At 30.7% G+C, this 13063-nt stretch overlaps 1 protein-coding gene across 1 annotated transcript in view; it reads left to right on the top strand.

Moving 5' to 3' along the window:
* Positions 1 to 13063, top strand: part of chas (chascon) — a 155105-nt gene that overhangs the window by 20849 nt on the left and 121193 nt on the right. Inside the window, exon 2 of the mRNA XM_088183515.1 lies at positions 10386 to 10505. Within this exon, the coding sequence (XP_088039641.1) occupies positions 10398 to 10505 (108 nt within the window). The 5' untranslated portion in view covers positions 10386 to 10397. The remainder of the gene's footprint in view (positions 1 to 10385; positions 10506 to 13063) is intronic.

Below are 13063 nucleotides of genomic sequence, written 5' to 3'. Positions count from 1 at the left end.
ATCCTTTTGAGCAATTTAAATTCGAACGAGGAAACATCTTAGGTGTTAGTCAGTCCGGCTCTTAATTCTGCTTTGAAAATAATTAATTATCTAGGAATGAAAAAAATGTTCTAACTGTACTTTAACTGGACATGGCAATCGTGGGCAAAAGATCGATATGTGAACTTTTTGTTTCGGTCCAGTCATACTCCACGGTGGGTCTTAGTATTCCTATCCACCCACACATATCAAACGACAATATTGTATGAACCTATGAACTTATGTAACACTATAAAATCATTACTTTACAATCTCTCCATGAATTGAATTATAAAAAATCAGATTTTAACATCACTATAATGTTGCGATCGATCGATCGATCGATACAAATATATAATATAAATGCAATTTTCCAACAAATTGAACAGACAATGACTTTTCGAACAATGCAATTCTGATCTTTCTTTACTAAATTAAACTGTAAAGTAATAAGATTACTACTATTATATTAAATTGCAGTAGTATAAATAATTCTTATTAAATTAAAGTAATTATAATGATTGTAGATTATTATATGCTACACTTTAAATTGTATTGTATTTTTAAAGTTCAGGAACGAACGCCGCTAGTTAAATTCAATGTGAAAAGAATTTATTTCTTATTATATGTATTAGATTTTATTATATAGGGTTCAATTCGTCCTTCGATTTGGAACAATATACAACAACCTTGTATCTCATGATATAAATTATGACTTCAAAAAGGCGTTCAATATCGTTTATGTTAACAATAGAGTTATTAGAGCATTATACGTATTTTATTTATAATACGTCGTAAACGTTTACAAATTGATTTAATGAAAATCGTGATACAGATATTGTAAGGTCAAAGTGTTAAATTTTGAACTTTGCTTTTCGTGTGTGTTAATATGAAACGGTAGTTTTTTTATGTTGTTTATCTGACTTAATTATATATTCACTTTCATTCTTCACGTAATGGAAAACTCACGCCTTAGGTATATATTAGGTATATTAGGTACACATCGACAGAGAAAGTATGTATAATTTTATTTCAAAAACAATTTCGTTCCACATTCGATTAATTATATACTCACTCTATGTGTATAGGAGTATATAATGAGGAAATTGGACGCTAAAAGCTCGCCGTTGCAAATTGGCATGTAAACATCTCTTGCATGTAAGCTTTAAATGTAGTTCAAACGTAGGAAAGTCACAAAGGAAATTCGCACAATTTGCATAATTGGAAACAAAAGGTTGGGCAATAAACGAGTGCGTTAGTTTACACGGTGACATAACGCGTTTGTGCAATAGATCATTAAGCTTGATTTTTTTACGATTGTTATGCAAACATCGATATAAAAAGTTTAATTTATCGTGGAAGCGATTTTTTACTTGAGGCTTGTAATAGCGGAAAAAAGTAGTTTGATGATTATATACTTAATTATTTTATTTAATATTTTTTTAAATATATAAAGGCCCTAAAAGTTTGTCATACATATAAAAACAACATCTTGTAACTATTTTTAATAATAATATATAATATAATGTAAGGTGTCGTTAAATATATATATATAATACAATTCAGTACTAGGGACAGGGACGTCATTTAATTTGGGCGAAAAATGCATGTCATTTAATTAAATACTATGAATCTTAATACAATAAAAATATTGAAAAACTCTTAAATCTCTTAAAAAAAATCTAAAAAAAACTATCCCGTACATATTTAAAAAAATATGTCATTTCAGTGAAAGCATATCGAAATACATTTTCACTGGAAGATATATATTTTTATCAGTGAAAATATAATTTATCTGGCAGTTGCAAGTAAAATTATATGATTTTAACTTTTCCGTATGTTGTAATATATACATTTACATAAATACCATTTCTTATTTACTTGCGTTGAATAAATGTTATAGTGAATATGTATTTTTCAGTAAAGTTATTTTGTCACTAACGAAGTCCAATTACATTTTTACCAGTATATATGTATATATATATATATATATATATATATATATATATATATATATATATATATATATATATATATATATATATATATATATATATATATATATATTTACTAGTTAAAATATAATTAAATTAATATGTGCTAATGAAATCATATGCTGTTCTAAAATATCTGAAACTTTATTTGAAAGTTTCGAAACGTCTGCTGTTTCAACCCAAACTTAAAAATATAATTATTTTTTGAACTTTCATAAGGGCAAGTCCCAAATATAAAGTAAGCCAACTCATCTCTCAGAGGAAATAAATGATAGAAGAAGTACAGACAGACGTCGCATCTCGCATATTGCTCCATAGTTCATCTGCATTTGGATAGTCACTATGTTTTAAAAATATGATAGCTATCCTTATCGATATTGCTACGGACTTCTATTATGAGAGTATTGGTTAAAGTATATTCAAACTGACTTTTGGTCAATATGAGGGCGCAAAAACAATTATCACTTCTCAGAAGTCAAAAATTCACGTCAAAAGCAATAAAATCGTGTCGGCGCCATCGCAGTGGGAACGCTCGGTAACGAGCGTTCCCACTGCGATGGCGCCGATACGATTTTATTGCTTTTGACGTGAATTTTTGACTTCTGAGAAGGGATAATTGTTTTTTGCGCTCTCCTATTGGTCAAAATTCGGTTTAGATAATGTTCATTTGACTCGAAGAATATTTCAATTTGACCAGAAAAATACATACAAATGAAATACTATGATAACTGAGCGTTTTTACAGAAAATTTTATTGCTTTTGACGTGGATTCTAAACAGGAACTCCCTTGAATTTGGAATATAATGAAATACTATGAATCTTAATGAAATAGACATATTAAAAAAAAGAAAACTTTTACATCCCCTAAAAAAATCTGAACCGACGTCTTTGCTCAGAACCATGTAGAAATGTTTAATTACATGTAAATTTCTACTAGAACTCATTGAGTCATATTACAATGCTCATAAATAAATTTAATTGGATCCATATTTCTTTAAATATATAAGAATTTTATTTTCATGAATTCTTATAGTTCATCAAAAAATATTAATGTATCAAAATACGTACGTATTTTTGAAAAATATTGTGTCACAATAATTAATTTCACTTTTCTTCTATTCAAAATTTAAGGAATTAACTTATTAAGTGATAAAAGTAGTGTTTCTTCATTAAATTATGATACCACCGTAGAAAACGTTTTAACAGTTTAAGCCACAAGGTACACGCTATAAATCAGAAAAGATTAAAAAACAGTCGCATTAAAAAAATATATCGTGCACAGCCGTATCTAATGGCAATTTATTTAAAAAAATACTCTGTATTCTTCTGTATTAGTCCGCTACTTGTAAAGTGATTCTTGATTTTTCGCGTTCCAGTATTTATGTCCATCGCCCCCTTTATTTTTTACCACTTACAGAAAGGTGGCGTGTTTTTTAAAAATAATTTGGTCTATAAACAGATAATCGAACGACTGCGTCCATTCCTGATTTATAGCGTGTACTTTGTAATTTAAGCTGTTAAAAGGTTTCTCGCGGTGGTGTCCCATTTTGCCGATGTTGAATTTGTCACTTATGAGCTACTCTTAGAAACGTTACATTTGACAAACTAGACTGAAATTCCCTACTATTTAAAAGCGTATTTTTATTTTTAAAATAATAAATATCATACAAATACAACGTGACTAGAAGATTTCTCGTCGATTACACGATATAATTTATATAATTTTCCGATAATCTAAAATCTACCGTGACAATCTAAGACAATCCTTTCACTTTTTTTCAACAAAAACAACCATATATTTATACCTCAAATGTTGTGCAAATTTAAAGTTTTCCCACGAGCTGTCGCGAAATCAAAAGTCGTGTGTAAAAGAGCGTTTATGTGTATGTTTTAAAATATTCGTACGTCTAAACAGGTGTACCTATCCAAAAGATTTAGAGATAAGAGCGCTGGCCGTACTTCTCATCTGGATCTTAAATCACTTGATTGCGTTCGTTGTATTGTTGCGAAATGTCGGTTAACAACGTGCAGTTGCTTTATTGGCAAGAATGCAAGAACAAAGGTGGAAATGCTGGTTTGAAATAGTTGTAATTGGATGCAATAAGGAAAGCACTTCACACACCCTACCGACAAACGTGTACCGCTTCATTATTCAATTCGTTTACGGTTATACTTTTAAGTATTGTTAAGCAAGAATCTATTGAAAAATCAGATATGTGTATGGTATTTATTATTTTACTTTGTTTCAAGAGAATTTCACTCTAGTGTACAAGTGGACGTTTTATATATAGATTTAAAAACGCGTTTTATAAATTCAATCTTGTGTTTTTTTTTAAATTTCGGGTTTTTTGAAGGTACTATGAAGTTATTCTTAAATAATTTTACGATTACGGCGTGACGTTTCTCGCGATGAAGGTGTGCAGGTGATGATGCTCTGTGCTCTTGTGGCGTGCGGTGAGTGTCAGGTGTGATATTCAAATCTGTCGGTGAGGGTGCGTAGCTGGTTCCTCCGGATGGCTGCTGGTAGATCTTGGCTCTCTGGTTGTCTGCGTCACTGGCTGTGCTGTCTGGGCCATCTCTTGTCTCGTGCCTCAGCCGTCTCGTATCTCGGACCGTCTGCAGTCTCCTCGTCGGAGTCCGGGCTTATATCCTTTAGGGGGATCACGCTAGCTAGCTAATCGCGATTATGCACCGATCTCCTAGCCAATCGCTGCAGTGGCTTCTTAGAATTCAATAAATCGGATGTTGTGTTTCTGAAAGCAAGTTTTTTGCTTGGCTCCAGACTTTCGAATTCTTCGGAAAGGGTTTGCATTGTAGTGATTGATTGCGTCCGTACCGTTTTGTCACAAAAGGGATTCGCATTGTGGTCAAAAGAAATCCCTCTTGTGTCATGATGTTTGTCTCATCGTTAATGAATGAATGTTTTTGGTCACGGTCATTAACAATAAGACAATCGCCCTTCTAAATGTGCCTATATGTGTGGTCGCCACAAATTGAATTATATTTTCGCTAGTAGAAATATATATGTTTATATTGTTAAAAATGTATTTGTACATATTCATTAGTGAAAACATAACTTTACTGAAAAATACACATTTACTGTAGCATTTATATAGGGGTACCCATAAGTAGTGTCGTATTTTTTTAATGAAACTCAAATTTATTTTTTTAATTATTTATTTAATATATTTATACAAAATTATTTCCATGATTTGCGATGACTTTGCTCTATCTATTTTGTAAATCAAAAATTCCTTTCTTATACAATTCTGTAGGTTTAGAGTCGAAAAAGGACGAAAGGGTCGATTTTACCTTATCTTGTGTTTTAAATTTTTTTTCTTTTAAGAAATGTTTCAATGAGCGAAAAAGATGGTAGTTAGTTGGTGCCATATCTGGAGAATAGGCCGGAAGCAATAAAGCCCTCAAATTCAATTCGTTCATTTTTTTTTTGGTCAAACCAGCTGAGCGTTGTCATGCAGGAGGATTAGCTTTTCGTTTATATTCACTAAAGCTGGTATTTTTTTACGCAACTTAGCGCTTAAGCGTTTTAATTGGTCACAGTACTCTTGTGATGTTAAAATATCGCCTTGTTTTAATAATTCATAATAAATTATTACTTTTGCATCCCACCATACACAAAATACCACTTTTTTTGGGTGTAATCCAAGTTTTGGGATCGGGGCTGCTTTTCTCCTTGCTTTAACCATTGTTTCTTTTTGTAGCGTTTGAATAGAGTACCCATTTCTCGTCTCCCGTGATAAAATTATGCAAAAACGAGATCGACTATTTTTTTTAAACAATAGTTCGCAGATAGCGCGCCTCGAGTGCCTGTTACGGTCGGTCAACGCATTTAGGACTCAGATTCCTTTTTTTCAAATCTTCTCCATATTTTCAAGCACCTTTGAGTTGTCGACAATGAAGTACAGACTTGACTCGATAATTCCTTGATGGTGAGACTAGGATTTTTCTCTATGTCTTCTCTTAGAGCTGCTTCATCCCCTTCACGGGGTTGTTCACCATTCAGCTCATTTTTTAAATCAAAATTTCCAGATTTAAATTTATTAAACCATTTTTTCCATTCCTGGATAGTTAATGCGCCTTAATAAACCTCGCAAATGTTTCTTGTTGCCTCCAATGCGTTTTTTTACCATAAAACTGAAAAAGCATGCAACTTCGCAAATATTCTTCAGATGGACACGTCTCTATCATTATTAAAAGGGACACGTAAAAAAATTTTTTTTTCTCCGCAAAATGAAGATAAAGACCTTTCACAACACACAAAATATTCGTATACGTCTTTCTTAGTCAAATGACTGAATGCAACTAACCTAAAACCATGCTTTCTGAAAATGCGTCAATACTTATGGGTACCCCAATATTTCGCATAATAATGATAGGTATGTAAATGTATATATTACTACATATGGACAAGTATAAATCATATAATTTACTAGTACCTGCCAAATAAACTATATTTTCACTAGTAAAAATATATATCTATCGGTGATTTTACTGAAATGACATATTTTCGGGATAGATTTGAGACTGTTTTTTTAGATTTTCATTGAGTGATAATTTCTAGTTTAGATTAAGCGATATTATTTTAGATTTTTAAAATATTTTTTTTAAGATTCATAGTATTTAATAAAATGACAAATTCAACGGGGGGGGGGGGGGGAGGAATTTCTTCACTTGCTATCCCCGCTGCCGTTCCTGTTCCTCCATTGGTGAGAAAAAATTAAATTATGTTCTTGAGAACTTCAATAACCAACATAATATAATACAGCGATGACTAAAATCATATAAAAAAAACGACATTGTAATAAACGTTTATATTACAAAGTTAAAGAGGATATAAATATAACAAATGAATCAATATATTTTTTATTTTGAATTAAAATAATTTATATAAAGTATTGAATGCAATTTTTTAATACTTTGTATTACATTTGCGTATTGTTTTGAATATGCGTTACAGAGATCCAGTGATCTTTAGATTATCCAGATTTATTTTGTTCCTAGATTATCCAGAATAGCATTCTAACTTTGAAGCTTATCAAACAAATCGATAGATGTCTATTACTGCCCGTATATAGAGACCATCAAAAATTTATCCAAGATCCAAACCATTTTTTAAATTATTATAAATATTTTATTCAAATTATTTATGACGTTAAACTTAACCGCGTGCGTGCGGTAATAAAAACCCGTGCTATTATTTACTACGAGAATTATTAATTGTTACACAATTCCGGATAACATGTTCCCCATTACGTTGCATTCTCAAATCGCAGTTTCCCGCCAAGCCACAATTTATCAACGAGTGGAAGATCGATGTTGCCATCGCAGCAGGTTATGGACGATAGTAATCACTTTATGACTCATTCAATGAATAGATCCTCTGAATAATGCATGATCGAGTTTTGTACGTAAAAGGGCATCATACGTGGCTCGCATGTGGGGCGTTGTTGATATGACGATCGATTTTCATTATTTTACGTTTACGTACAATGCACACGAATTTTTTCGTCTTTGAAACCGGTTAAAGTGTGGTCACTGCACCACTTTTCCAACTGTGTGAACCAGGCGAGATCGAACAAGGTCGTCGGTATATGTGCACATCGTCACATGACAGTTTTTTTGCGATATACACACAGAACAGACGGAAATCGAATGACAAACAGTATTAACTTCACATTTATCTAGCGTAAAAATACAATCTAGAACAATTAATTTATATATCTGTTGATTATATCGCGTTTTAATGAATTTAAACAGGCCGTTCGATTTCCGATGTGCGTGAAGATATTCGCGATCGTGATTTATATTCGATCAATAATTCATGAATGATGAAAGTTTATCAGTCACGAACTTATTCAATAGTTTTTTTAATCAAAATTTAATTCAATGCATTAAGATCTTATCAAATGATTTAAGCTTCGGTATTAATGTCCATAGATTTTGTTGTACATAAACATGCATACAAATCATGTAATTGCTCTATTAATTATCAGTATTGATGTCGCTCATGTTTTGAATACAAATTAAGAGAAAATATGCTAAAATTTGAACGATGAGTTTAATATTAATTGAGACGTGTGTTTAATGGGGATTGTAAATGGTCGATTAAATTTTGGTGAAAATGTGTCAAAAAAGAATGGATGTAAACGTTGAATTTTGAAAACGTTCAAGTCAGTGTTTATAGATAAATCATGTGTGAATCTAAATTCCAAGTCAATCTAATTAATTAATCATTTATTTTAGTAGTATGTGTGTTAATTATATCAACTGTTTGGATATATGATTTATTAATATCATATGAAAATAATGCACATCGACAATGTTTGCGACAAGGCGTCGAAGATGCTCGGGAGATTCGCGTTCTGTATGATACGCTAGTTCGCAGCGTTCTCAAGTATGAATTTATTGTCTTCTTGTTGTTGAAGAGAATTTAAATACAATCTGAGATATATTATATTTACAAAAGGGAGTACGAGTTGTATCTGTATTTGAATCCTAGTGCCTTTTTATTAGGAGCGTTGGGATACAATTCATTGCATTCTCAGCGTAGCGTATATTTGCAGTTACTATTGCTTCTTAAGTTTGCGAATTTTATTACTTGTTCGAAGAAATTGTGTATTGAAAGCGACATATTCTATTGTAAATTTAAATTGAAATAAACAATACATCCCGTTTTAGAATTGTTTGCGTAGAAAATATTAAAATAAATGTTAAACGTGCATATGCAAAAAATATTTTTAAATTAATTGCAACGCTTTGTTTCTGTGACAGTATCTATAGTATATAGATAAGCATATCCGTATCGTGTGCTTTAGAGCTAATAGTAGGTGCGTAAAATTATAAATAATGATGAAATGGATAGCTCTCAAACTGACTGTGTTAACGCAAATAGAGTATAGGAATGTTGCATTTTCGATCGATTAAATTAGCGAAACAGATAAAGGTATATGAAATAGCATTGGTTTTTGCATATCAGCAATTTTTATTAAGCCAAATACAAATTAAAAATCTTTAGAAAATCTAGAATTGACGTTCAACATTTCAGCTTTTTTCAATAGGTAGCAAAAGTTGGCCAGTCAGTGGTATTTTTTCAGTATTTTAATTTCATTTAAATTCAAAGTATTTCATTGAATGAGATGCATTTTTCAGTCCAAATTCAAGGTTGAGAACCACTGTTTAGAATCCACAAAATCGCGTCGTTGCCGTAAAATTAGAAACGCTTGGTTATCTAGCGTTCATATTAAGTATTTTATTAACAATAGTACGGCTTAAAATAAGTGAGAATTGAATAAAGCATATCTAAACCGAATTTTGACCAATAGGAGAGCGCAAAAAACAATTATCCCTTCTCAGAAGTCAAAAATCCACGCCAAAAGCAATAAAATCGTGCCGACGCCGTCGCAGTGGGAACGCTCGTTACCGAGCGTTCCCACTGCGACGGCGCCGACACGATTTTATTGCTTTTGACGTGAATTTTTGCCTTCTGAGAAGCGATAATTGTTTTTGCGCCCTCCTATTGACCAAAATTCGATTTTAATATACTTTGACCAATGCAGTTATATCAGAAGTGGTTTGAATATAATACTTTGATAAGCAGTAGGGTCGTAAACCCCAACTTGCCATCTCTTTCTCAATTATGAATAATGTTGAAATGGATAGCTCTCGAACTGACTGTGTTAACGCAAATAGAGCACAGCAAATAAAGATAATTTAATGTCATATTAGGTATTTTTAAATAAATATTAGATAAAATTCTTCTTATAAATATGTAAATTGCTCATAAAAAAATTAATATATTTCTGGAATTAATTGTGAGCAAAATCTTTATACTCTTTTTAACTTTCAACAACTACTATATATAATAATCTGATTGTGGGCATAGATTTTTAAAGATATATGTAGTACGCATCTCATTTTTGATATACAATTTATGTTTATTATAAAAATAGGTTTCTTATAAGTACAACCTTTTTAAAGACATGGCTTATTAATTAATTAAGAGTAAAAAATATGGACTAATTGTATGAAATTAAATCACGAGTTTTGATAATGTTATCATTTTACAATTTTAATTTAAATTTATTATTTTAATAGAGTTAAATTAAATATAAAAATATAATAAATAAATATATTAACTACATAAAATGTCTTTGTGGTACTTCACTATTGATTGTAAAATATTATATTATTTATTTATTGGGTTATAAATACTCTAAAATAATTAGTCGTCTGATTGAGTTCATCATTAATATTCACAGCGCCTGTGAGTAAATATGTATAGAGATCTAAGCTTTTATTGTTATAAAATAACAGTGACAGTAGTTTTATTTTTATATTTATTTATTTTTACAGAATTAATCTGAGATGCCTTCATCTCCACGTCCTCCAGCGCCCCCGCCTTTACCACCTTCAGATGGGAAAGTAGTAGCCGTCAAGCACTATGAAGCGGGACCTCCAATCGGCAAGGAACTGGTCAGTACATATATCATTTTCCAAAAACCATTCCCACGTGTGCCACAATCTCCGATTGTCGCTTATGTAAATACGTCGAGGAAACGTTGTCGGCGAATATGTATCTCCACTAACGAAGCATGTCAATTGAATAAGTTGACATTATGGCCAGGTTAATACGTGATCTGTGAGCTTGGCTATTTCGCAAGCTTGCTGCCGGACCCCTTGGACGAAGGGCCCAAGGGTCACATTTGCATGGACGTTGGGCCAATAAGGACCAACGGTTGTATCTTGCACGCTTGAGCAAGTTTTGCACGACGACCGTGTAGTAAAAAAGGGGAAATTTACGACGGTAATAAACGTGGATTTTCTTCATATTTCACCATGTGAGCCAGGATCGTATCTAGCTTAGTTATTAAGTTATTTTCTCTATGGAGTAGGAAAAAATACCGTCACGTATCGGGTGACACAATTTGAACAAGTGTGTCTTGTTTTTATGATGATCAACATATCTTACATATGTACACGTGCTTATGCTATTTAGAATGAATAAAGAGGTACTCAAGTAAGTTAGGTTAAGTACATTGCTATTAATACGCATTACTATAATTATTTACACTGCTAGCAATATTACATTTTAATGCTGTGTGCAATAACTTTCTTTCTATTCGGAATGAATAAATGAACAAGCAATCGTTTAAGTGTCATTTTAAAAAAATAACAGTAAAAAGTATAATAACATTTTTAATCCAGATTTAAAGTAGATATCTCAAAATAAAAGAATTAGCCAACTTAAGAATTAAATCTGTACTAAAATTGAAAGGTTTTTGTGGCGTATATATTTTTTTAAATATTTCACTAATTTATTATATATTATATTGTTAAAAAAACATGTTTATTTTCAAATTAAGTATATTACAAAAATATCTCTGTTAATATAAATAATATATATATTTAATTATATATTTTTTAATTTTTATCGTGTCTGAGAAATTGGAATTATTGATTTTTATTAAATTGAAATTCTGATTGATCGTCACAAATTATGTTTTCGTAGATTTTCCTAATCTTAAAAAAGAACGAATGAAAGTTCATCAGTATCAATAAGCACATATTTATTATAAATTACCTATATTCCATAGAACACTATCTAGTTCGTGAGAAACCAAAGCTGTCTAGCACGTGATTGAATACAGGGTTTTAAAGGTATTAGCTTTTTAAAAGTCAAATCATGCAACTTGTTGATTGTCAATAAAAATGTATATTTATTACAACTTAACATTTTTAATTCCATACTTGAAATATCGCTGTAAATTTTTTTGCCAAACATATAATAAAACTGAAAATTTCAATAAAGTTCAGTGTATATATTTGAGCACTTTTGCTTAGACTTTTTTTTAGTAACTATAGATTACAATAAATAGTAGATATGATTCTTATGTTCTTGTAAGTTTTGATCTCTAGATTATATTTAAAAAATATTAAATTTTCTGTAGCTATAAAGTAGCTGCAAAAATATTTTCTATGATTTTTTTATTACAGCTGTATAATTTATTGTATTTAATCAAATATTATATAATCTATTATTTTTTACGGGTACTTCATCTACGTTAATGTTCATATTTAATATGCATTATTTCGCTGGCAAAAATAAGATATGTTTAAATAACTAAATAAATCTGAAACAGACTCTTTAAGGCAAAAATGAAAAATATATTTTTGGATTTGTCTTAAGTCATAGTTGTTTATTCCGGACGTCAATCTGGACTAAGGAGCGTAATGTTTGAATCGATAATGAACGAAACGATACGAAACGATAAAAAAATATATTATGGATTAGATCGATAATGGTCGATAACGTTTGATCGATATTACCGTTCGTGTAATCGATAATGAACGATATTAATCAATAACAACGTTTGTTATCGATTAATATCGTTTAATATAAATATTATTTAATTTTGTACAACCTCAAAAATTAACGATAAATTCTGTAACTTTCATTTGTAATAAAAAAAAAATTTGTTAACAAAATTTTATTAAATTATTTAATTACAAAATTATCTGAAATTACTAGTTATAAATTAAAATGACCAGAACATTAAATAATAAATATATAACTCTATCTTTAAAGCCAAAAAATTACAAATATTAATATTTAAAAAAATTCACCTTATTTTAATCACTTTTTAACATGCATTGATGCATTCACAACAAGATAAGTCTTTAATCGGTTTCTGTATCTGCCTATGATTCTGTGTAACTTGCATTGATAGTCTCTGAAGGATCAATGCTGACAACATCATCTTTTGAGTCTGAATCTGGAGCATACATCTTTGTAACTTTTTTTTAAGTTTTAACGGTAACTGTCTTGAGCTTTTCTTGGAGTCACATTCGCAGTGTTGCGGGAGTCCTTACTTGTTGCACTGTATGCAGAACCAGCACGACTTCTTGGAGTTAAAAATAATGGTCAACTCTCCTCATCATCCCTCTCTCCGACAGGTAATTCTTCAACAATAGGAATTACAATGTTGTATTTAGTGATACGGACTCTACTGTGATTCAGTTGTATGTAGAGG

The sequence above is a fragment of the Plectrocnemia conspersa genome, unplaced genomic scaffold (genome assembly GCF_051122295.1).
Source record: "Plectrocnemia conspersa isolate PC_06_02 unplaced genomic scaffold, ASM5112229v1 ptg000003l, whole genome shotgun sequence".
NCBI lineage: Eukaryota > Metazoa > Arthropoda > Insecta > Trichoptera > Polycentropodidae > Plectrocnemia > Plectrocnemia conspersa.
This window is presented reverse-complemented; position numbering and strand designations above follow the sequence as displayed.